Source organism: Manis javanica, chromosome 1 (assembly GCF_040802235.1).
Source record: "Manis javanica isolate MJ-LG chromosome 1, MJ_LKY, whole genome shotgun sequence".
Lineage (NCBI taxonomy): Eukaryota > Metazoa > Chordata > Mammalia > Pholidota > Manidae > Manis > Manis javanica.
The window spans coordinates 20,143,210-20,169,457 of record NC_133156.1 but is presented as its reverse complement, the minus strand read 5'-3'; the positions used below and the strand labels follow the sequence as shown (position 1 = coordinate 20,169,457).

At 47.8% G+C, this 26,248-nt stretch overlaps 1 protein-coding gene across 1 annotated transcript in view; it reads left to right on the top strand.

The window, feature by feature from the left end:
* The window catches only part of SMAD9 (SMAD family member 9), a 49,165-nt gene extending 24,402 nt beyond the window's left edge, over positions 1 to 24,763 (top strand). Inside the window, exons 3-7 of the mRNA XM_073229379.1 lie at positions 6,877 to 7,448; positions 8,935 to 9,189; positions 13,234 to 13,455; positions 17,424 to 17,680; positions 21,362 to 24,763. Coding sequence (XP_073085480.1) covers positions 7,037 to 7,448; positions 8,935 to 9,189; positions 13,234 to 13,455; positions 17,424 to 17,680; positions 21,362 to 21,505 — 1,290 coding nt within the window. The 5' untranslated portion in view covers positions 6,877 to 7,036 and the 3' untranslated portion in view covers positions 21,506 to 24,763. The remainder of the gene's footprint in view (positions 1 to 6,876; positions 7,449 to 8,934; positions 9,190 to 13,233; positions 13,456 to 17,423; positions 17,681 to 21,361) is intronic.
* The last annotated feature ends 1,485 nt before the right edge of the window (positions 24,764 to 26,248 follow it).

The following is a 26,248-nucleotide window of genomic DNA, read 5'->3' as shown; positions in this document are numbered from 1 at the left end:
AGGGGTGCGGCTCCCTTTCACCCCTGCACAGATTCAGGTTTGGGTTCTGTTTTGTCTTTAGTTTCTGGAGTTCTTCCTCAACAGTGAGAATCCAGGCTGTGGGTCTAAGGAGGCCGTTTGCTTGCAAGGTGGGAAGCAACAATTAAATGCCAAATGGAGCGGAAGAGGTAGATGAATTCACAGCACAGAAATTTTAGGACTGTACTTGGTTATAGTTATACTGTTTCCACATTGGCAAGAAGCCCTACCAGGCCCAGAATGTAGCCAGTGGGATCGGCTCAAGTTCGTGCCTCGCTGTCCACCCAGCTCTGGCCTAGGGGACGGGGAGACCGCCCTGTGGGCGCCAGTTACAGACGGTGGGGCTCACTGGGCCTGGTGAATGAAGAAAATACATGGCTTCTGCGCTGGCCCTGAGTTCTAGACTCTGTGATGAAGTTGCCATTGTTTAAAATAAAAATAAAATAAAGCAAGCAGTGCATCCCCATAAACCATTTAGAAAAGCCAGAAACAGCCCCCAAAAATAACCTTAATTACATTTTTAGAACTGTAAATATTTGCAGCGGTGTGATGGCATGTGTACTGGCTTCTCATTCCTTAGGTGAACATTCCGAGCCGGGAAGCTAGAGATTTGTTTTCACAGCGCAGCAGCCCACGCACCGCAGGAGACCCAGGGGGTATTTGTTGACTGGAACAAAGAATGAATGAAACTGTTGAGAACGTCCTGGGGATGGCTTCCCTGGGGAAATTTTTTAGGGCTTTTTAGGAACAATCCCTATTCTTCGTCATGCACCCCAGCACAGTGGAAGGCAGTGACCTGTTTTGGGGACCGCTGAGGAAACAGCCATTCCTTCTTCTGTAGATTTGCGTTTCTCAGAAGACCAAAGTGGGGAAGAGGGAAAGTGACAGGTGGCTTGTGTGGTTACTGTCATTACAGGCTGGAGTTATGGAAATCCGTGAAAAAAATTTTTTTTTTGAGGAAGCCCCATATATAATCCTTGGGTGCTGACATGTGAGAGGTTCTGAATGAAACGTAGGAAAAGTTTTGAGCAGTGTTTCTGTCCTCTATGTGGCGTGGCTGTGATGCACGCTTCCTGCTGTGCCACCAGATCACAGTCCCCGTGTCTGAGCTGAACTGCGTTCATTAAGGGGCAGGGCAGCAGATAGAAGACAGAGAGTGGGTGAGAGAGAGAGAGAGAATGTATGCACGCGTTGGAGGCCAGCTCATTTCTTTTGTTCCTAAACAGGTTAAAAAACAACACCAAGCCGTCCTGAGGCAACTATACAACAGTGAGAAGGTGGAAATGTACCTTATTATTTACAAAACCAATTTTAAAACATCCATGTAAAGAAATGGGAAAATGACCTTTTTCCAAATATGAGCTAAGCTACTTGACATGGATATCAGGGTATCACCTGATATTTAGAAAAATACAGTTTATCTGTTTTCCGAAGGGCATGCTGGGAACAATTTTTTTAAAGTGGTTTATTCGCCACATTGGTAAAATAATCCTGTATTGCTTACCAAAAAAGCTGGAATGGTTGTAAAATTCTTAAAGTTTTAAGGATGTTTGGTGTTTTAATGGGCAAAGAGTTCATAAGATAAAGTGTCCCCAAAACTAATTTGATTTTTCCAGCTTGCTAACAATGATATTCTTTAGTGCCCAGTGAAAACATTTAGATAAGATGGGCAGAATATACTTTAAAAGTTAGAATTATATCTTAGAAGTAGGATTGTAAAGTGAAATCTCTTAATTCTACTGAAGAATCTCGATTATTTCTGACTAAAGAACTATACCTTTAGAAAAGTAAACTTTGTAAGGTGTAGCAGTTAATTCTAGCAACTACCTCATAAAGAATTTGCTAAACATTTATTTAACGAAAGGATATTTATTCCTGAAAAAGCTGCACATGAATCAGATTTTTGTAAATTGAGTCATACCTTTATGTTATGATTCATTTTGTAAGATAAATAATCTCTCCCAAGTTTATGCTTGTAGTAAGCCCAGATGTTCATGGGTCAGAATTGCTTGGAGTAAGAACACCTTTAGGATGCCGTGTGTTGCATAAGCTGTGGTTTATTCTTTTTGAGGTTACTTAGGTATGGGAAGTTTGATTCTTTTTTTTAAGGGCAGCAGTTATTTGCCAGTCTATAAACAACTCAGTACAAAATAGGCCTCTGAGGATCTTCAGTTTGTAATTGATGAATTGTTCATGCTGAAATACTTGGCCTTGATTCTTACTCTCCTTGAGAAAGTGGAATTTTTCGTAAACACCTTAAGAGTTACAAAAATAGAGGGAAGGAAGACTTGCTCTGCCAGCAGTGAAATGCTACCCATTTTATAAACATGATTAGCAGTCACGTGATAACACACTGCTTCAAAATGCATTGAGGAAGGGTGGTAAAAAAACGGTCTTTATTAATAAAAAGCTTATGCAGAAAGAAATGGAAGTACAAAACAGAATCAATGCCTCGAAAAAGATGGGCAGAGTCTCCCCCACTCACCCGCCGTTCTCCACCTCTCAGTTTTCTGTTTTGTCTCTGACCCTGGAGCTGTTTTTCAGTTGATAGAAACTGCAGAAGGGTGTGGAAATAAGACGTCTCCACTCGTCTCAGCCAGCATTCCCCTCCCAGAAGCAGCTAGTGTCTGCATCTTGAGCATCCTTGAGTAGTGAAAGTCTTTATCTCCAGCTCCGTCCTCTAAGCGTTCAAAAGACAATCCATTCAATCACTGTTTGTCTGTAAGGAGCATAAATACTCTGTATTAGCATTTCAGAATTTCTTCTGACGTCCTAAGCTCCACGTGCTGAGGGGCATACTCATCACAAAAAATTTAGAAGTGGTATTTTTTCCCCACTCGAGGGCCCTGCCTACTGTCATAGGCATGTGACCACCTGATATTTTGGAGGTTTCCTGTAGTGATTTTTTGCAGCTCTTGCAGATGAGCACCCAAGGGGCTGCTGGGCATTCAGCCTCCTCACCCAGCCCCGGGCACCTCCTTGCATCGTAAAGCGGAACGGGGCCCCGTGGCGGAGGACTCGGGTTCTGGGATGAGCAGCGGGCGCTGTTCGCCCTCTGAGAGGACATCTGCCCCTCCCGGAGCTCCTGGGAGCTGGACCCTGCGGTGGCCTCGTCCTCAGCCGGGCTGGGACTGGCCTCTGTAGGAACGTGCCTTTTGTTTTCTGTCTGGTATTTCAGAGCACACCCCAGCCTTCCCACTCTCCGGCCTGCCATGGTGTCCTTGCTCCCCAGTCCTTCACCCCTCCAACTCCCAGTCCTGCTTAGCCGTCACTGAGAGACTTCAGTCTCTTTCAGAGGAAACACCCTGCTCCTCCTGTGACCAGATGGAGAAACGCACCTGCGTCTGCCCTCCTCTCCTCTCCCCTTCTCTGGCCCCATTTCCGCTCTTTATCTTTTGCAGCAGGGATCTCTCCTTCCTGATTAATTCTTCTCATTCTGTAAGATGCTCTCAAGAAGCCCCGTCTTTAAAGAATGAAACAAAACAAAACAACCCTCCCCTCATCCCGCCTTCCCCAACAGCTACTGCCCCGGTTAGGGCTTCAGCTGTACTCGGCCATGTCCTCTGGCTGGGCTCCCTGCTGCCTCCCCTTCTGATTTATTCTCCACCGAAGGAGCCAGTGTGATCATTTAGAAATGCCTCAGATCACTCAACTTCTTTGCCTTTTCATCCCATTCAAAGGTTCCCCTTTGCACTTAAAACAAAATCCCTTTTCTGTGCATTGCCTCCAAAGTCCGGCATGAGCTTCCTCCAGCGCACCTGTTGCACCTCTCCTCCTGGCCACAAGGGCTTTCCTTCCGTCTCCCAAGTGCACCGCTTTCTCCCCTCCCCGGTGCCCCCCTCGGGACTGTGCCTGGGATGCTCATCCCCATTCTGGAGAGGCTGGCACTTCCTCCCCCAATCGCCACCCGTTTAGCATCGCCCAGGCCCAGCCTTGGGTCCAGAGCTCTGCTGCTCCCAGTCTAAGCATGGCAGGAAGATGCCCGTTGTTCCTTCTCCTCTGCTCTGGGCTCTGCCGCTCACTCACTGGGTGTGTCATCTTGGACAAGCTACTTCCGACGTGCCTCGGTTTTCTCACAGTGACCACGCACAAGTGTTGGAGTGGCTCAGTGGGGAAATGTGTGTGAACACTTCACCATCATACTCAAGACTCTTCAACGTTCATTCGTATAGTAATATGTCAGAATTTCTTTACTTTTTCTTTTGAACGGTAGTAAAGAGTAATAGGAAAATAACATTTTAATAAAGTCAGCTTTAGTAAACCTGAACTTTTCGGTATTTTCTCTTCTCTTCCCCACCTAGAGACGACTACGCTGAGTTTGGTGTTCATTCCTCTGAGATTCTTTGTTACCTCCCTTAATGCAGGGCCTCCAAGACACAGGACAGGAGCTGTGTTGTGTAGGAATAACACCATAGTTTGGAGCCACGGTGAGACAGTGATAGAGTTTGAAATGTGACTCTGAATACCAAGGTTTCTCAGACCCTAGATTCTTGGCTAGTCAGGGTTTTCGCAAAGGATGGGGTTGGAAGGTGACCCCTGAATGTCACTCATCAAGGTAGAAATTCCAACAGGTGTGGTTTGAGGAAATGTACGGTTTCTTCAAACCTCTGTTGTCACCCATAATAACAAATAAATTTAGCATCATGACCCTTGACACACACACACACACACACACACACACACACACACGCAGAACACATACTGTGAATGAAAAGTTTTAGTAAAATTATACTAATTCTTTCTGTTAGGTGTGCTGCATGATAGTTCATTTTGTTGTTTTTATAAAAGCTGTTTCGTTCCAATAAGTTGATTTCACATGCCATTAATACATAGGAACCCACAGTTAAAACACAACCACAAACGCTGGTTATAGGACCGCTGTATGTTTCATGGAGTGAAAGTTTTTTACACGGTGTATGTAGTTTAACTCTGCTGAGCATTTTTTAGAAAAAGCCTTTTCCTATCACTGACCTAAGCCTTTTAATTACTAAAATTAAGTCCCGTGAAAAACCAAGCAGAATGCAAAGCTCTCTGGGAGCTCGGATTACTCTGGGCCGTGTTATTTCTCTTCAAAGCTCCCGACCCCTCACCCATTGCCTCAAGGCAGCCGGGCTCGATTAAGGAAACAGAACTTGAACACAGTGACTTAAAAGTATGAATTTGTGATTGTTAAGCTGCAAAACCAACCTTTCCAAATAAAACTGAGTGCAAGTCCACCTGCCAGGTGGAAAGAGCAGCTCCAGCCCTCAGCTCCCCTTCTCATTGTGGCTTCCCTCTGTGCACGCTAAAGTCTACGCGAGGAGCAAAGCGGTGTAAGCGTGGCGTAAAGTTTATTAAATGTCATCGGAGATTTGTGACCAGGCCGCCGTCCTCCTCGCGTGGGCTGCCTGATAAATACGACACTAGCCGCAGTTCATTAGCAGCACCTTTGCCCGAAGAAGTTGCTGGAACTGCCCTCAGAAAGGTGCAGCTTTCCCTCCAAGGATGCAACAGAGAAAATGATATTTATGCATACGAAGCAAGCAGCTGTTGGAAATGATGAGCCAGATTGATTCCAAGGTTTGAAAATATGTCAGTTTGCTCCGGAACATTACCAACAGCCAGTTTAAACAGTAATTCGGTGGCTGGTTTCTAAAATCTACAAGGATAGGGTTTTGTTTCATTAAGCCAGTTATGTCAGACTAGGAAATGCAGTTTTGCCTCAGGAAATGAAAACTGGACTGTCGGACAACTGGGAAGGAATGTCTCCTTCAGGTGAGGCGGCAAAGAGTTCAGCTGATTTTCAGGCAGGATAACAGATGTGGCACCGGTACTTTTTGTGTATGAATTTACGTATGTGATTATAGTAACTTCTAGAGAGCAGTCCTCAGACCTTTTGGGCTTAGCCCCTTCTGTCTTTTAAGATTTACTGAGAACTCCAAAGAACCACTGCTTATGTGGCTTGTATCTACCAATTTTTACCATGTTAGAAATTAAAAACTAAAAAATATTTACTCACCCATTAAAAGACAATAATAAACCCATCATACATTAACAAAGAGAAACATTTCTATTTAAAAACTATATTTTTCCCAAAAAGGAGTGAAAGCAGTGTCATTGCTGTGTATCTTTGCAAATCTCTTTAACTCCCGGCTCAATAGAAACACTTGGATTCTTACATCTGCTTCTGCCATGACGTCATTTGGGTTGAAGCGCATGAAGGAAATCTAACACCTACACATCGTAGTTGGAAAAGAGAGGACCTCTCAGCCCCTGAAAGGGACTGTGGGACTCCCAGGGGTCCAACCCTGTCCTAGAGAATAATTTGGAAGAATATATGAGTAGTGAGATTATTAGTGATCCTCATTTTCTTCTATTTCATTTACACGTATTTTGTCCAGTGAAGACAGATTACTTGCACAAGCTAAAATGGGGAAGGACAAAGCATGGGGATATTGAGGAAAGATTGCGATGAGGAAAGATGACGGAGGCCCTAAAAACTCAGGCAGAGATGTTTGTACTTGGGAAACCAAGGGGCTACTGTAATTTCTTAAATAGGGAAACGGCTTGCTAAAAATTCCTTTGGGAGTGAAGGGGCTACAATTGGCAGAGAGGACAGACCTCAGAGGGTGTTGCAGTAACTGGGGGCGCCTCAGGTCCCGGTGGGAATGGGGATAAAAGTTGGCAATCTGAAAGACCTTTCAAAGGCAGAATGACCAAGGCTTGGGTGTAGAGAATAAAAGAGAAGGAAGAGGCCGAGATGACCAAGAGTTTTCACGCATGAAATATCTGAAGACCATTTTCTTCCCTGTATCCAGTCCTTCAAGTTTTCTGGAAACTATCCTGATTAAGCTAATAGAAGCTGTTCTTGTTTTTCAGAGCCGCCCAGCCCCTTCCAGACAGAGAGTCCACACACTTCCCAGCCTGCAGACCTGTGACGTCCCTGGGGAGCCACTGCTGCGCGCTTCCCTCAGGGCCTGCAGGCAGTGAGGGCTGTCTGTGCGCTCGCTGTGGTGCCGGGCGCCCGTGGTCCCCTCTTATGCACTCCAGCACCCCCATCAGCTCCCTCTTCTCCTTCACCAGCCCAGCAGTGAAGAGACTGCTAGGCTGGAAGCAAGGAGATGAAGAGGAAAAGTGGGCGGAGAAGGCAGTGGACTCTTTAGTGAAGAAATTAAAGAAGAAGAAAGGGGCAATGGATGAGCTGGAGAGGGCCCTCAGCTGTCCGGGGCAGCCCAGCAAGTGTGTGACGATTCCCCGGTCCCTGGACGGGCGGCTGCAGGTGTCCCACCGCAAGGGCCTGCCCCACGTTATTTACTGCCGCGTGTGGCGCTGGCCTGACCTCCAGTCTCACCACGAGCTGAAGCCGCTGGAGTGCTGCGAGTTCCCGTTCGGCTCCAAGCAGAAGGAGGTGTGCATTAACCCCTATCACTACCGCCGGGTGGAGACCCCAGGTGAGCTCACTGCTTGACACCGCTGTGTCTTCTAAAAGCTAAGGAGGTGGGTCCCAATTGACAGGCATCAGCAAGGTAAGGGCCACCTCGCATCAGAGAGACGAGAGGAGGTTCAGTTTTGAGGAACTAACCCTGAATTTTGTAATCAGAGAAGTGTAGAAAGCAGATGTTTCCAGTGTACATGTGAGCTCTGTGCTTTGGAGAATCCCAGTTTTTATTTTGATGTATTTTGGGGTCGTCATCATGTTTTTCCAGTTCTTGAGGCCTGTGAAGGTCTTAATTTGCCTTGATAAGATTAACTGTAAACATAGACCCCTGCCTCCGTGTCTGGTCTCGTTCAGCTCAACTGAGCTGAGCTGAGAGGGTGTTTTGGTGCCACCCCCCCACAAGCGCAGGTGAGGGGAGCCATCTTAGGTCTGGGTCTGAAAACAGCCAGTGAAACAGTTGCTGGAGATCCTTCTAGGACTGAAAACAGTGGGTTGTGGGGAGACTGCCAGTCGTTCCTAAATGTGGCTTTAAATAGAGGAAAGTATTGTTCCTGAGCTCTTCGCACACCGTGTGTGTGCGCGTGCGCATGTGTGCACACACACATTCACCCCCTTTCTGGAGAAGGCTGGTGTTTGTCTTTGTTCCTTCCCACTGGCCAGAGCAGTCTGATGCACCCCCTCTTCGGGCGCGTGTTCCCCTGGCTGTAGGATGCACTTTCGTGGGAGCCTCCTCTCCCTGACCGGCCACATGCCTTGCCCAGGAGACCACAGGGCTGCACACGCCCCCTGGAGATGGCCACGTCGAGTGAGTGACGGTTCTGGCATGGTGGGCAGGCCGTGGCAGGGGTCCAGCCCGCCGCCCGGTCCAGGGTACACGGTAGCGGGCGGGTCGTGCTCCCAGCACTCAGGGGCAGCTTTCTGGTAAAAACAGGCAGACCGTTTGTTTTTACTTTCAGCACCACACCTGAAGTGTCGGCTGCTCATCTAAGTAATTCAGGGCGCTTTCTGGAGGGCAAACATTCTAGACATCGCTTAGGGCTTCCCGCAAGCAATAGAAATGGGTTTTTGCTTTAAAATGAAAAACTCACTGTATTGGCAGAATCAAAGAAAGACGTCGAACAATGAAAATCCAGTCCGCAGAAGGCCGGGTGGGGGGCAGCTCTGGTGGCCTCGGTGCGGGAGGGAGCGGGCGGCCCGTCAGTGCCGACCCGGGACGGTCCCCCTCTGGCCGTTGTGCTGTGATGTGCTCATCATTCGGGCTCAGCTGAGTCCCAAGCTCACGCTTTGGGAAGAGCGGGGACCAACTTGGCAGTGTCGTGATGAGCACAAAGAAGGTGGGGGTGCCCTTACCCAAGGGAACCCGGTTCTGTCATCGGAGAACGAGCAGACGCCGCAGGCTGGGGCCCGTGCGGTGCTGGCGGCCAGTGCCCAGCTCCGACCCCGCGCCTGGGCCCGCCTCCAGTGACCCGGGCTCACCGCCCGCGCCCCTCTCCCCGCAGTGCTCCCGCCGGTGCTCGTGCCGCGACACAGCGAGTACAACCCGCAGCTCAGCCTCCTGGCCAAGTTCCGCAGCGCCTCCCTCCACGCGGAGCCGCTCATGCCGCACAACGCCACCTACCCCGACGCCTTCCAGCAGCCGGGCCCCGCGTTCCCCCTGTCGCCGGGCCCCGCGTTCTCCCCGTCGCCGTGCGCGGCCGGCGGCCCGCACTCCCCAGGGAGCCCCTCGGAGCCCGAGAGCCCCTATCCGCGCTCAGGTGAGTAAGGCTGCGTCTGCACGGCTCTGCAGGTGGGACCGTCACAGTCACAGTCACAGTCAGCGTGCCTGGGACTCGGGCGGGCGGAGCTTTGCAGGTGGCAGCAGCCCCCTGTGGGCACTGGGCCTTGCCGCCCTCTCAGACGGGGGTGCGGGCGTCGGGGGGCACACTCACCGTGGAGCAGGTGCCCTGGGGCCGTGCCGGGGCTGCTCTGCTTTCCTGATCTCAGCCTCCAAAAGCTCCCAGAAACCACACAGATTTGAACAGCATCCCTGTGGTTCCCAGGGATTTTTTTCAAAGGCAGTAGAAATGAGATCATGAAATCCTCATATTATGGAAGACGTGGCCCAGGATGGCAGAGGGGAGGGTCAGCGCTTGGCCTTTCCTTTGGTGGCCTGTGCACGGTCAGAGGGGTCCCTGCCTGCCTAGCTCAGCGGGCCAGCAGCCAGGCCCATCCCCCCTGTGCTGTGTGAAGCCAGCCCAGCGCCACCTGATAAACATATGCCCAACTGGAAAAGCAGGACACACTGCCTGGCCCCGTGCAGGGGGGGCTCACACACATTGTCTAACCGCGCACACCACCACACCTAAGTGGGTCCAAGTCAGAACGAGGAGAAGATTTCTGGGCACTTCATGTGTGTGAGAAAAAAAATACTGTCCTTAGCAAACAAGTTCCTGGAGGCCTTAAAATACATCTGGTGCTCGTGTTATGATCCGCCTCATTCATTTGTTCACATATTCCTTTATTTAATATTTCTTAAACTCTTCTATATGTAAGCATCAGCTTCAGGTACTAAAACGAGAATTCAAAGATTAATAAAAATTGTCCCGGCCCTTGGAGAGCTTACAAAATGTGGGAAGAAGGTGTTGCCCCCTCCCTCAAGTTTTCCCTTTTGCCCCGATCAGTGCATCTACTTTACATATACATCTACTATTACGTTTATCAATTATATTTACATATAATTCTTTGCATGTCTGTTTAGCCCATTCGCTGTCAGTCACGCTCTCATTCCTACATGTAACACAGAGCCTAACGTTCAGCATTCGCTCACTCGTTGATTACAGAGTAAATGAATTACCACACAGGCATTTAGAACCCTGGAGCTCAGGGTTGTAGATACAGATTTTACCAAGCCAGTAAGCAGTGACTGGGCACCTGCTAGGTGCCAGGCGCTGTGCTGGGACTAGTGGTACAATGACGATTATTATGGCAGGGGTCTCTGGCCTTCAAGAGGCAGTGGCTGTGGAGCACAACCGTGTAACTAAGTAACGGAGTGCGATGCAGGCTGTAGAGGCGAGTGAGCATAAGGACCTGAGCTCAGGAAGGGATGTGGGAATGGAAAGATGGTAGTGAATTTGAGGAGATAGTGCCAACAGTATCTGACGTGGAGTTGAGGGCTGAGAGGCTGGAAGGGAGCTTGGAGCATGGCACGGAGTGGAAGGAGATGGTTCAGTTCTTGAAAGTGGCTGAATTCACTGAGAAAGGGACACACAGAAAGAGAAGTCATTTGAGGACAGAGACATGGTTAAGGGACATGCAGACAATTACGCCTCAAAAACATATTTGCATAAAACATATCTGTGCCACAAAGATTCCCTGTCCTGACTTAGTATTCTTGCACTATGTCCAAACTAACAGATTGATAGTTTTCTTCTTCCTCCCCATGAAGGGCAGAGCCCAGAGCCTAAGCAGAAGCAATGTTAGTTTCTCATGGAGGGAGGACCTCTTTTATTTTTCAAATAAAATAATTCTGTTCTGAATGGTTAACAGCAAAATGCTGAATAACAGGTCCATCGATCAATGAGAGTAAGAGGAATTTTCTAAATGAACTGACTCAGCTTAAGGTTTTTAACTGCACTATTGAGATATAATTTCCTTGCCACACAATCCATCCACTTAAAATGTGTGATTTTGTGGTTTCTCATGTTATATTAACTTTTTAAGTTGTGGTAAAATATGTATCATGTAAATTTTGCCATTTTAAAATCTTGCCATTAAGTACAATCAGAGTTCTGTGCAACTGTCACTACTATTTCCATTTTTTTTAATCACCCCAAACTCTGTACCCATTAAGCAGTAGCTCCCCATTTCCCCCCAGCCTCGAGCCCCTGAACACCTCTAATCTACTTTCTGTCTCTATGACGTTCCCTATGCTGCATCTAAGCGGCATTGTGCAATATCCATCCTTTCGTGTCAGGCTTATTTCTCTCAGCACAGTGTTTTCATAGTTCATCCATGTACACGTGTCAGTCACTTCTTTCTTGTGACTGGATGGTTCCATTATATGCATATTCCACTTTTTAAAAAGATCCATTTATTGGTTGATGGAAATTAGGGTTGTCTCCACCTTTTGGCTGTTGAGAATAATGCTGCCTTGAACACTGGCGTACAAGTATTAGTTCGAGTCTCTCCCTTCAGTTCCTTTGGGCTTATGTCCAGGAGTGGACATGCTGTGTTGCAAGGTGGCTCTATGCTCAGCCCCTTAATTTTGCAGATAGATTGACTCAGGGACCTGCAAAGGGCCACCTTGCTTTCTAACTTTTCCACCAGGACCGTAGTTCACTCGGTCACACAGAAATGCCTTATTCATGGTCGCCCAGTCTGGTCTGTGGACCATCTGCATTAAAATTGCCAGCAATGCCTTTTAGAATGTCCACTGCTACATACAGCCTCTGATCTATAGACTCAAAATGTCTGGGAGCAGGGCCAGCAATCTGGATTTTTAACAAATTCCACTGGTGATTTTTATGCACACTTGAAGTGTGAGGAATACTTGAATGGACAGTTCAGTTCAACAAGGGCAGAGAGAGTCAATATTTTATGCCCCTGAGCTCCACCACTAAGGTACTGACCTACACTTACATTGGAACGTACACAGGAGGAATCAGTTATTCTGAGGTCCTCATGAGGGAGCTTTCCCTCTGCCACAGGAGTTTTTATTTTGTTACGAATCAGCATCTGGTATCATCTGTTGACTACATATCACTTGCCTTATCGTAATCACTGTCCAGTCATAGGAACTGATATTTTGGGAGAAAAGTTCTTCTCAGCATGCCTGGGACACAAGGTTGTAATCTGGTTTCAGACATTGTGTGTTTGGGGGGCATATTTGGGACTATCTCAAAGACAGGGCAGCCACATGGACATCGGACCATCTATGGCGACAGAAGAACTGAAAGTCAAGCTCACTTCAAAGGAGCTTTAGCTTTCTCTGTTTTGAAAGGCAGATGAGAGCCTATTCTGCTGTTGTGAAAAGCTTAGGAGAACAGCTTTTCTATCTGAAAATCTTATCATGACGTCATTTGAACTCAATGATAGCTCATAGGTCAGAGGGGAAGCTAATCACCCCTTAGTGAGGCTCCCAGGAGAGTCCAGTTCTTCTGTCTGACCCTCAGTGCCACTGCAGGACGGCCTCATTACATTACATTACTGGCTTTCCTTAGCAGCAACACTGGCCACCAAATCGAGCCATTTAATGGCAAAAATGGGGTTGATCTGACTTTCTTTGTGTCGTATATCAGTTTTGACACTCCTCTGTGACCGCTTTCTTTCAGTTGACACCCCTCCCCACCCCCCCGCCTTAAGTCACACAAGCCTCAGGGACCCAGAAAGGCCGGCCTGTAGATGCCACGGCCCGTAGTCACCTGGTGCTGTCTGCGCCTTAGCGAGAGGACATGCAGTCTCTTGTGGGTGAGGGTGAGGTGACCTGCCCACCCCTGTTTAGATGTGTTCCCTTTAGGGGTGATGACGTTTGCCTCTCTGTTCATGTGGTGGTTTGTCTGGCTTCCTCAGTACCAATAAGAGTGTTTACAGATGCTCTGAATATGGGAGCGTCCCAGGGACCGCAGCCTCTGTGTTAGCCAGACGGGCCCATCACAGACAGCGTCTCTTAAGGGGACTGGAGTGACCGGCCACCATGGAGGCCCCTGGTCTCGCAGCCAGCGCTCCGGGTAACGCGTCGGCCCGAGTGTCCAGGGGGCTCACGAGATGGGGAGGCCCGGCGTGGGCACTTCTGATGTGCCCTCTGGTCCGTCTCCCTGCAGACTTCCGGCCGGTGTGCTACGAGGAGCCGCAGCACTGGTGCTCCGTCGCCTACTACGAGCTGAACAACCGTGTCGGGGAGACGTTCCAGGCCTCCTCCCGGAGCGTGCTCATCGACGGCTTCACAGACCCCTCGAATAACAGGAGCAGATTCTGCCTTGGGCTCCTTTCCAACGTCAACAGGAACTCCACGATAGAGAACACCAGGAGACACATAGGAAAGGGTAGGAGCAGAGCGGTGATTCCGCTCTACGCGCTTCTGAGCGAACCAGGGAAATAGAAACAAGCCTCGTACTGGCCGCGCATCCCGGTGGGTGATCCCAGGGGTGGGTGCTGGGGAGGCATGGGGGCGTTCAGGACCTCAGAATTGCTTAAATGTGAAAAAAAATTTTAAGAAGTGGCTACAAAACATGCCATAAAGTGGCAAAAAAAAAAAAAATCAGCTTGGAATATTTTGAAGGCAAGAGCTCACAGCCTTCACAGCCCCTGTGCACCATTTGGTTCTGAGCTGCACGGCTTCCTGGAGCACCAGGCTGACCATGCGCAGCAACACGCACCCCTAAGTTCGTGAGCAAGTTTACTAGCTCTGTGGTCGTAATTGGTGGAGTCACTTAGGTTTCAGATGGGCATTCATCTCACAGATATTTACAGAGCGTCTACTCTCAGCCAGACTGTTGTGCCACTAGGGGTGCAGCGGTGGGATATGAACAAGCCAGACCAAACGGGAGAATTCCTGCCTGCATGGCTTACTTGCTACTAAGGAAAGACAGACGAGAAAAAAATGCATTTAATGTATCAAACGATTAGTGTCTAGAGAAAAACAAAGGAGAGAAGAGAAGGGGGTGGGCCTGCTGTGATTTAGAGCAGGGTAGCTGGGGAGGCGAGGAGAGCTTTCCAGAGGAGGTGAGCCAAAGAGGGCATTAGCTGCAGGTATCCGTGGTGGGTCGGTGCCCTCCAAGCAAAGGATTGGCGGGTGTAAAGACTCTGGGGCCTGCCTGGCTTAGTGTGAGGAACAGCAGGGACGCCAGGGCAGGTGGATCAGAGTGAGGGTGGGCGTGGGGAGCCGTGAGAGAGGAGGCGACAGGACCTGGTGGCAGAGGCCGGGAGCCCATTCAAAGTGCCTTAGCTTTACTGCGTGAAATGGAAAGATTGACTTAAGTTGAGGCATTTACAGATCTGAGTTTTCATTGGAACAGGATCCCCTGGCTGTTATCTTAGGATTAAACTGTCATGGGCGAGGGTGAATGGTTTAAAAACATGCATAAAAGCCTGAAAGGCATGTAACAAATGGCAGCTTTACTTCTGGGCTGTAGGTTATGGCAGATTTTTCTTACGTCTCTGTAGTTTCTCGGTTTTCTCTCATGGGCTCCCTTGGTCATGTGAGGACAGGGTGGGACGTGGCGGGGGAGGGTGCACGGGATTGCTGTGGTGGTGGGGGATGGGGATATTCTTTCTCCCATGTATTTGAGTATATGTGTAACTGTATAAGGACTTTCTAAAAATGCCATTATTATACGCAGAAATATGCACTTTCCTAAAGGTCCAGATAATCCTGACAGCCAGATTTTCAAGTAGTGTGCACAGCAAAGGCAGTGTCGGTCCCCAGCTCACGGGAAGGTGTTGGGCTGATGCTAGTATGTTTAGGTTTATTCTTAGGGAGGGAAGGGGCATCGGAAGCCCCTGAGCAGGGTGCCTGGGGGAGGAGATGCACCTTCACAGCAGTATCTGTCCCTCCCCCTTCAGCAAGGGGCCCACGTATATCCCTTCCACCCTGACGTTCTCACCTTGGATTCCAGAGCATCGGGACCCTCACACCAGCCTGACTCACCCACCCTCCTCCAGCCTTCTGTCACTAGGCCTACCGAAGAGGTCTAGAAGGTGACACTTAGCAAACCCCAGTCAAACTCGAGGACTGCCTTTCCTGATTAGCCACAGCCCAGGACTCTAAATGCCCCAGTGTCATAAAAGGTGGGCAGCAGTCACACACACACACGTGGAAAGTTCAGGTAAAGAGGAAGCCCAGAAAGAGAGGTGGCCCTGGCTTCTCTGTCGTCTCAGGCAGCACTTTCCTCGGGCATATTCCATGTACCTCACTGTTTCTATGGAGATCTCGAATCTGAGGCATCTGGTGTGAGGCACTAGTGTGGCCTGTCAAATGGACACAAAGAAGATCCGTTGCCTTCTGGACTCCTCTTTAGCTTCTGCTGTCGCTGGCCAAGGCCAGCTTCCTTCACGTCGGAGTGAGCCCCGTCCTTGTCTGGTGTTCAGAGCCGGCTCAGGCCCCTGCATGCCCTTCCTCTGGGGCCTGCAGGCAGCTGGCTCTGCTCCCCACTTGCCCTGGGGCCTGGCTCTGCTACCCCCTTCCTCTGGGGCCTGCAGGCGGCTGGCTCTGCACCCCCTTCCTCTGGGGCCTGCTGGCGGCTGGCTGTGCTCCCCATTTGCTCCAGATGCTAAACTGCTGCCTCCCTGCCCAGGCTCCTCTGCTGTCATTACTCTGCGAACTGTGCTGTTGTTGCAGCTAAGACTTTAACAGGGTTGAAAATCATTCCTTAAATAAAGACCAGAGTCAGATAACAAAACCCTTACCTGTTCTACTTCATAGAGTCTGGGAGGATTATGCGTTTGAAGGTCATTCAGTTCAAACACACCACAAACACTCTGCGGCCTGCTTCTCCGGCTCCTTCAGCACCTGCTCACCCTCTTTGGAAAAACCCCAGCCAACCCCCAGGCAGGCCCTCCCCTGGGGCTGTGAGAGGCATCAGCTTGGATTTCCTTCTGCCTCCTTGGCACCGTCTGGGCCATGGGTGTCCAGGGAGAGCGAGTGACGGACGTCGGAAGAAAGGAGAGAGATGGCCGAGGGAGGAGGAGGGGAGCTGGTCCTGTCTAGGCGGCAAGAGGGCAGCCGTCTGGGCACCATGAGCTGTGCTCCGCGGTGACGGGGTCAGAACACGTGATACCGGGAACCACTCCTGCCTGAATTGTCCTGAGGAAAAGGCGATGCGAAAAGGCAGCCACGAAGGCCGTGAGAGGTGGTCGTGTACCGTGTGCACTTGCCCAAGTGCTCCTTGTACCCCAGACAGGGACGCTGACAGCTTCTCAGCTGTGTTTCCTAAATACACAGGTGTGCAACCCAGGTCTGAGAACCCTTAGAGATCTGTAAATTCCATTATTTAAAAAGTTTGTATTTTCATTTTGAGGAAATCCAAAATACATCAACGTCAGCATATTTTGTGCCATTTCTATGAACACCGGGTACCACATGGTGATCGTATTTATTACCATGTTGGCACCCAGTACCGGAGATTTTTGTTTCTGCTGAAAAGGGTTGAAGAAAAGTTCTGGTATTTACTATTCACTCAACTAGAATGTCTTCATTTTATCCCAGGCCTTTGCTAGAAATTTATGTTGAACCTTAAACCCAGATACTTGGAAGGAAAAAAAAAATCAACTAAAATTTAATTTGGCTTGAAAATTACTCCAAGTAGCAACATTCTCAAGATGCTCTTTGCCTTTTAACTCCAAGAATGTGAGATATAGTAGCATAAAATATATTTTAATTATGAGTTCTTATATATAAAAATGTGGCAAGAATTTCGTTGTTAGCAAGTAAAAAATAGGCATCATTTCTGTGGTCTGTAATAGTAGGTGATAATCTTTAACATTAAATAGGTCTTTGAGGTATTTATCAAGAGAAGTGAATTTGTAATTGTTGGTTAAACAAAATCTAAACTTCATTTATTGTTTCCTCTAAAGTGGGTTTAAGTGTATGCACTTAAGTAACTTTTCCATGATATTATCTATTACTTATTTACATATGGACCTGAAGGACTATTTGATGTGTTTTGCATTATATATTTATTTTGCATGTAATATAATGAGATTTAATTTTAGAATGGATAAGTGTGGGATCGAGAGTGACAGCAGTAGGATGGGAGAGCCTGCTTGTTTGTTCGTGGCAGTGATTGTAAACATGGGTTGCAATCCACTTTTAAGTGGATTCATGAAAAGGACATAGATTTAAATTAAAGCCAGTCAACATTTGGGTCACACATCCATGACCGGTGATATTAAAATTAAGCTCCCCATTCACAGTCCCATCTCATGAGGTTCCAGAGGTCCGTAAGAAGGCCCTGGAGTTGATCCTGCCCTAAATGCAGTGCTGGTGTTCAAGGGCTTTGTTTTTGCCTCATAGGCGTGCATTTATACTATGTTGGGGGAGAGGTCTACGCCGAGTGCGTCAGCGACAGCAGCATCTTTGTGCAGAGCCGGAACTGCAACTATCAGCATGGCTTCCACCCAGCCACTGTCTGCAAGATCCCCAGTGGATGCAGCCTCAAGATCTTCAACAACCAGCTGTTTGCACAGCTTCTGGCTCAGTCAGTTCACCATGGGTTCGAAGTGGTGTATGAGCTGACTAAGATGTGCACTATCCGGATGAGCTTTGTAAAGGTGAGGAGCGCTTGCTTTCAGATTGTAAGATGGAAATGAGAAATAAAACACAAAGCTTTGGCTGAGGACGCAATTATACAGCCGGTCCAAGTAGACAACAGTTTGGGGGGGGAACTACTGAGTTGCTTTTAGGAAGAGCTCCTCTGTGAGTATGAACTGTCTTGTTTAGCAAATATAGGAAAATTCTCAAGTATATTACTTTTGGAGGAAAAACAAATTAGTTACTGACCTATTTTATTGCAGAAGATAAAAGGTTGACATTGATAATTTTATAGCAGTTAACACTACAGAGATTTTTCCATCCCTCAAATTTCTGATCACTGTTGTCACTCAGTAACTGTTGGTGAATTGACCTGAATTAAATCAGAGACTCTCCTAATGCTTAGGAAACAAACAGGTAAACAAAGGAGGAACTATTTATAAACAAGCTACAAAGTGGACAGTACTGGCTCTAATACAAGATAGTATAGAGTAAGTGCTATAATCAAAGCACAAATAAATTGGAGGAGAAACTTAATGGTGGATATGATTAATCCTGAGAGAGTAGTAGGTGTTTTGTATATGAATAGTTGTTGAATGCCTCAAGTTAGATCTTATTAAAATTGGTGTGGCTTTGGAGAATACAGGGTTTATGTAGTGGAAAGGAACAACTGGATTTGCACACCGAACCTAGAGGCCTCAGTTTCATCATTTGCTACTTCATCTCTTGCAAAGCACTTGCAAATAATTCTAGTATTTCAGAAACTGACCATGTGTATCAGACCCTGGGTGTATGTGGCCCAGTTTGCACAGCATCACATGTCCAGCCAAGGAATCTCTCTCTTGTTTCAGGTGTTTTCAAAGTAAAATTTATTAATCCTTTCAATTACCTTGAAAGAAATAATTGTCCTGTTTTTCTGTACTCTAATTATGTGTTTTTTATATTTATACTTTTATTAATTATTTTAAAAATAAGAATCAAGAATATTAGTTTCCAATTTAAAAAAAAGTGTACTTGAAGCGACTATGTGTTTAAGGTCAACTATATCTCAATAAAACTGGGGGGAAAAGGCTTAGGGCAAATAAAAATAATGTAAAGTATTAATAATTTCATACTGGTTATATTATTGAAATGATAATATTTTGGGTATTTTGGACTAAATAAGGTACATTATTAGAATTTTAAAAAATAGAAGAAATTATAGAGGACTAAACACTGGTGGCTACTAGGAGTGATAAACTAGGTCATTTTAAGGTCTCTCTCAGTTCTGATTTTTATATATTGTAGGACTCATTCATTCAACAAATGTTTATTGAGCACCTACCAAGTGCCCAGCCAGGCACCATTCCAGGCCTTGGCACGTAGCAGTGAGCACTCAAAGGTCTCTGCCCACATGGAACCACTCTTTTAGTGGGGAGACACAAACAATAAACAGCAGCCACGATAAAGAAGTTGAACAGAAGGAGGGCATAGACCAGGGTTGGGGAATCGGAGTGCTGGGAGATGGGGCAGGCTGCAGGTTTTACAGAGGTGGTTAGGGGAGGCCTCTTTGGAGAGGTGGTGCGTCAGGGAACCCCTGAAGGAGATGGTGGGGTCGGTCATGGGGTATCTGGGAAAGAGCAGGCAGCACAGAGGGAAGGCTGAGCCCTACAGCAAGAGCCTGCCTGGACATTTGGGGAGCAAGGAGCCAGTGACTGGGGCATAATGAGTGTGTGGGGGGTGATCAGAGCAGTAAGAGGGAGCCAGATGGGTGCCCCTAAGCCACTGAGGGGTGTTGGCTCTTACTCTAAAGAAATGGGAAGCCACTGCAGAGATCTGAGCAGAAGGTTTACATGATCTGACTTGAGTTTTTAAAGGATCGCTCTGGCTGCCGTGCAGAGAACATTTTACACAGGCAAGGTTGGAGGTAGGGAGACGGCTAGGAGGCTGTCGCAGTGCTCGATGGGAGGTGGATGGCCACCCGCACCAGGAGGGTTCCTGCGGCAGTCGGGAGAGCGGAAGGTCTGATCGTAGAGGCGGGCTCGGTGCGGGGTATGAGACAGGACTTAGATTACCGCCCTTCAGCCAAGATGGAGGCCACGCGGGCAGGCCAGGTTTGGATATAAGACTGAGAGTTGAGTTTTACTGAGGATAACTGAGGCGTCTGTCACACATCCCGGGGCAGGTGCTGAGTAGACAGGTGTACAAGTCTGGATGTGGGGGGAGAGGGCTGGCGACGTCCTCTGGGAATGGGCAGTGTATTGGTGTTTAACTCCTTGGCTCTGGACGATCACCGACAGTTTGGGTTTGAACAGGGAAGCTAAGGGCCCTAGGACGCAGCGCTGGGACACTTCAGGGTTAAAGGAGAAGAGAAGCAGCCGGGAAAGAACCCTGAGAAACAGTATCCAGCACAGGCAAAGCCGAGGAGGGAGGTGCTTGTGCACCAGAAGAAGCAAGTGCCCTGGGGCGGAGGGGATGGACTGAACCATGCTGCCTGGGCACCGTGAAGACGGAGGCTGATGGCTAGTTTGGGCAGCAAAAGGCCTTTGGTGACCCCGACAGGAACAGTTTGTTGAAGGCTCAGGTGAGGTGTTGACCAGAATGGACGTGAGAGGGAACAGGGGGGAGAGGGGCTGAGAGGCCGGCATGGCGAGTCTGCCGAGGGCTTTGGCCTGGAAGGGGGTCGCAGACACAGGGCGGCCACTGTTGGGGTCGTCAGGGCCAAGGGGAGACATCAACCTGCACGGTTGCTGGGCGCGGCCGGTCGGCAGCAGGAGACCACGGGAGGACCGGGGAGGTGGGCTGGGTGGGAAGGCGAGGGGGTCCTGCGCAGACCTGGGTGGCCTGGCTTGCCTGGAAACACAGGTGATGGAGGTGCCAGACGGAAAGGCCAGGCATGTGGGTGTGGGCGCTGTGCCAGCTCTGTGATGGCCCCGGTTCCCCCAGTACCGTGAGGAAGGTCGTCTGCCGGCGGCTGAGGGGGTGTCAGTGGAAGAGGAGCAGGGCCGACGCGATCACTTGGGGTGCAGGGGGCCGAGGAAGCCACAGACCGGAGGCTATGGTACCACTGCCCGATGGCGTCAGAGGCCCACCTGGGCCACGTGCTCACGAGTGTGAAGTGCCATCAAGCAGCAGGGTTGTGTTGAGACCCAGTTTTTAAAGAACCCACAGAGAATCACTGTTCCCGGTAACAAAACTTCTTTGCTTCACCGGGGTTTCTCTTCATTTTTAAAATGCCTTGTCATTGAAGTATAACATGCAGAGAAAAATAAAATACAAACATTTATTCCTTATGTTCACTTTCTCTCCTGTAAATGGAAGTGAATGGGAAAGTGCCAGAAGTGAGCCGGAGAGAGGGGACCCCGAATCATCAAGCGCCCCCCCTCAGTTCCCTTCACAGCTTTCAGACCCCATTGCTGGTCTGTGATGAGCAGCCTTTTGTGCAAAGAAACACTGTCCTCTGCATTAGCGGGGTGAACATACGGGCGAGAATCTTCTCTGGGGAGAGGAACGGGTTTGATTTGCCGGTTGTCCCCGATGCGCCTGGAGCCCAGGCCGCCCCCGGGGCCACGTGCTCAGCTGTGAACCCAGAGGGAACCCGCGGGTTTGGACCCACGCAGGGGCCTGGTGCACGCGGGCGTCGGGCCGCCCTCACGGGGCAGAGGGCGGAGGCTGCCTGTGAGTCCGGCACACTCACCCTTGGCTCCGTTCTTGCTTTTCAGGGCTGGGGAGCCGAGTACCATCGCCAGGATGTGACAAGCACGCCCTGCTGGATTGAGGTCCACCTTCACGGACCCCTGCAGTGGTTGGACAAAGTTCTGACTCAGATGGGCTCTCCGCACAACCCCATTTCGTCAGTGTCTTAACAGCCCTGTATTCCTCGACATTCCCACAGAGTAGATGCGATTGCAGGCAGTGGCTTATATCCTTGCAGATGTGCAACTAACGGAAGATTCTAAGTACATGTGTAAATACATATAATACATTCTATTCATATTTTTATCCCCGATTGCTTCGTGCTCTCTAGTTAACCTGAAGTCGGGGCGATGCAATCAGGAGGGCGGGTTGTCGGCACCTATGGTGTATCAAGAAGCAGCGGCTTCGGTGGGAGGAAATAGAATGAAAGTCGACTCCCGTTCAGCGGTGCTCGGGGGGTGCTGTCAGAGCGCAGGGCGGCCTCGGGCAGCCACGTCACCGTAAGGCGTGTGTGGCCTACCAGAAAAACACTAGACCTGCTTATAAGGATCAGGTACTAGCTGCACTAACGCAAATAACACTTTCAGACAAAACAAAGCAAGGAAATCCGTGTGACTTAAATAATCTCACTTCTAGAGCTACTGGCAAGGAAAAAAAGTCAAGTTATAAAGCCAGTTGTGTAAAATAGGTCACATCCCCTTCACTTCTGAAGCTGAAACGCCTGCTGCTGGACTGATGGGCTGGTGTTCACCGTACATTTTAGACACATTTATACTGTGACTGGAAAAGAAGGAGACTGTGACGCTGACGGTCATGTCGCTCCTCATCGACGATGGCACAAAGAGGAACGAATGAGTCTGATGGAAAACAGCATGAAATGAGCTGTATTCCCAAAAGACAAAATTAGATGGAAGATGCCAGCTTTCCAGGTGGGGAATCAGGCCCCTCGGCCTTGGTTCTTCGTGCCAGGCAGCCGTGGAGACCTGGGCATGCAGAGTGAGCTGTGTGAGCATGTGTGCGAGTCCTGTGTGCGGGAGAAGCAGGTGAAATAAGAGGGCTGTCAAAGCACACCATGTGTCCTCACCCCTCCTCACATCCCTGCATTCAAGTCTCCTGCCACATTTCCCCTACACGCTGGCGGATAGTGACTGTGTGGGGACACTAAGGCAGTGGTGAAGCCCCTGAGGACATCTGGACACACTGCTGGGATCAGATTACTTCTTATGTAGCTTAGTGTCTCTGTTGATTGAATTATCTACTAGTCCAATCCGGTAGCCTCATATCCAGAAAATAACTTCCCAAATAAATTAATGATTTCATACTTCTATAATTTCTGAGGAACAGTGGTACTGAGTGATAGGGACATTTAAAAAAATATGCACAGTATTGAACACCTTATTTACCGTTCTTATTTACTGTTGGAGAGTAAGGAGAGGAAAATAAATGTCTAGGTACCTTCACATATATATGTGTGTGTATGTATGTGTGTATATATATATATATATATATATATATATACATAATTCCCACTCACTGAACACTGCATTGCTTGGGATAGCATTTCCTAGCCTCTTAAAAATGTAATTTATGAAGGTAATTATGCTTGGAACAGACGGTACTTCAGTAATCCAAGAGGTTTTTCTCTGTTTATACGTTCTAGTTCAAGTCTTTGTAGTGCACATAGTAGTTGTGTCCATTAAATTGTATTCAGAGTAGAAATGATCATATGAAAAAGGCATATGCGTGAACTACTGTCACCTCTTGTAATGACTAGTGTGACCTAATAGGGCCTTTCTTATATACAATAAAACTACTATGTTCTACATTAAAACGGTGGTTGCTGAGTGTTTAGACAATCCCACAGTTTATTGTTCATCACATCTGTGTTGTGCACCTGTACGTGCCAGGGGACTGTGGCATCTAGTGCAAGCAAGAGGCAGTCCCAGCTGGACATGAGAGGCTATCAAATCTGTTTGCATAGGCAGCTTCATGTTTCGGGACTAAACAAAATACGCGATCTTTCTTTCACTTGAACAAAAATGGAACTGGTTTTTAAATTCTCTATTTTGAAGCTTGTTTCCCTTCTCTCCTGAGCAGTCAGGTAATGGATGAAGACTGCGTTGGAAATGTAACTTCTCTGTCTCAAAGTTGCTCATTTTCTCCCCTTTATTCCCTGTTTTCTGGTAATTCCGCATCTCCCCTTTTCTTGGAACAAGCATTCATCTGGTGAGTCTTGTTCATACAAGTACTGCTCCGCGGAAGAGCGCCGAGTATATGTGGCTTTTGCTCCAGAGATCACACAGCTTTCTTGATCTCTCCACAAGCAGTCTAACACATCCTCTGGTAATTTTACACCTTTACACAGTTAATTGGGACATTAAATGATGTTTAAAGAAAAAAAAACTTGAATATGCATACAGCTTTGGGAAACCAGGACGTAAGGGTCCAGGGAACCTGAATTATCTCTTTGAAACATAAGTGATTAAAGTGGTCCATATGCATTATCACCAGTCACATCTCACCGAAAGCCTTGGTTGGGACAGAGTGAAATTCAGAGACTACTTCAGTCATTGTGACATAGTCACACTCCAATCAGCTTTTTAAAATTTTTGCCGGCAAGTATTGTCAGAAGTTGTAATGCAGTATTGATTTCAGACTTTTCCTAGATGCTCATGTAGCGTTCATTCCCTGAGGTAGACAATCCTAAAATAGGCAGTAGAGTTCTTTATAGGATAATGAGCGACGTGGACATGCTAAGCCCTTAAATGCATCAGCAATGCCAAACGTGTCTCAGGTTGCCATGGCAAAGGAGTGCAATAGGGAATAAAAACATTTTGGCCTGCTCACCAGACCCAGACTTTTATTGTGTTGTTCAAGCCCAGTTTTTTTATTCTGTTAAAAAAATTGAGATGTGGAAAGTCTTAGATGATACTTTAGTATCTGCCCCAGTGATTTGGAATATAGAGATGTCCCTTTCTCAACACATTTCCTTTGTGTGCTTTTTTGTTTTTTTACACTCAATATAGATCAGGAAAAGTTGGGCAGCAGCCTAGCATTTAAAATCCCCATTCTTATGTCCTCTGAGGAACTGAATACCCCCAAAATGACAACAAAAGCATTTTATAAATATCACCTGCTAGACTTTAAGTGCCTCTTCACCTTGAATGTGCCCTGATTATTTGGTATATATATTTAACAAATAAAGCAAAATATAATATGTGTTGCAAATTTTGTCTAGCCCCGTTAGGGTTCAGCAGCTCAACTGTGTGACAAGATTAGGTGATCCTGGCATATGTAAATCCAAATTAATGTAAAATGAACCAACAAAAAAAGAAATAATTTCTGTTCAGGTAGTGCTTCCGATGATTATCCCTCAAATGCACACTTCTGTTATGTGTCTGTTTATAATAAAGAATACTGTATCTGTCTGTCGTTTTGACTCATTTTTCCCTACAGGCCTCATAGGATTGACTGCATGTGGGTCTTTTTGATGATCTTAAACCATCCTATTTTGAAAACGGGAATGTTTCTAAATTCCCACATGCTTCAGAGAAATTAGGCAAACGGTTTTGAATTAAACATTTTGGAATAACTGGCATTAAATAAAGGATTTGAAGATAATTTTGCAGTAATTTTAGAGAGAATATACATAGAAGCTTTTATAGACAGTAGCAAAAATTAAGTGATACCGAAGTATGTAGGAAAGAATGAATAATTTTATTGTTGTCAACATCTGTACATTGGAACGGCACTAAAGAAGGCTAATGAGGAAAAACTAACAGGAAATCCGGGAGGAATATGAACATACCTAAAAATACAAATTCTCAATTCCTTCCATTTAAATTTCTTCCCAGTCTTAAAAATGGAGTGGGGGAAAAAAACATTTCAAGAAAACAGCCTTCTTATTAACCTGATCAAGGTTTTCCCTCTTAAGAAATGGAGCCCTTTGTCAAAAATAAATATTTTGTGGAATTCCAAATACAAACAAATGAGAGACGAAGTTCTCACGGGCAGGTGCAGGTGGGGATGGTGAAACCCCCCGTTTAAGCTGTGAGCTCACGGAGAGCGGGACGGCATCTGGGGCGTCTGCGCCTCTCACCCTTCCTGACCCTCTTCTTGCGTCTGATACTTGAATTGCCATTTTAAACACGAACTGGTATGTATTTCTTACTCCATCATGGAATAGACAGAAAATATCATCTTTAACATCAGCCCGTCTCACAGAGGAGGATTTTCCTTACGCTAGGGATCTGCACGTGTCCGCTTCCCCGATGCTCCTGTGCATCGGCTGCCAGCAGGCAGGCGCTGTAGATAAGATGACAGCGCAGTTCCTGCCTTAAAGGACTTGACCAGTTGGCGGAGGGGGACGAACAAGGCACAGAAGTGCACCACCAGGTGAGCAGGCTGCAGGGGTCCAGGCGGTGACATCTCCCGCAGGCCCTGGGGCAGCACGGGGAAGGCGGGGCCCCTCCACTCGCCTGCCTTCCCGTCAGTTCCCCGACCCGTCGTCCCAGGCCCTGTCCTCCAAGCTCCCACCAGCGGTTGTACGCCTTGGGGGTCAGTTACCAGTTCCTGCGCCACACGCTCCCTCCTCCCTGCCAGGCTGGGGGTTCTTCAAGGGCAGTGATTGCATCTGCTCATGCTCAGCGTTATCCAGCTGTTGTTTACAAAGGCATTTGGGGTTCACATTGTAAAGGCAGAAATGGTATTTGGTTCCAATTCTCTTTTTTTAAAAATTAGCAAGTATTTCATCTCTCCTCTTCAAGTAAAGGTGCCGGCAAGCTTCCAAGTGCGTGCCTGGTGATTGTGCGACGGCCGGCGAGGGGAGAGGCGCGCTTCTCGGACTGGGAACTAGATACTCCGCTGCACGGAGTAGTGAGGAAAGGTATCTTTGTTGAAATCGTTTTTATTCT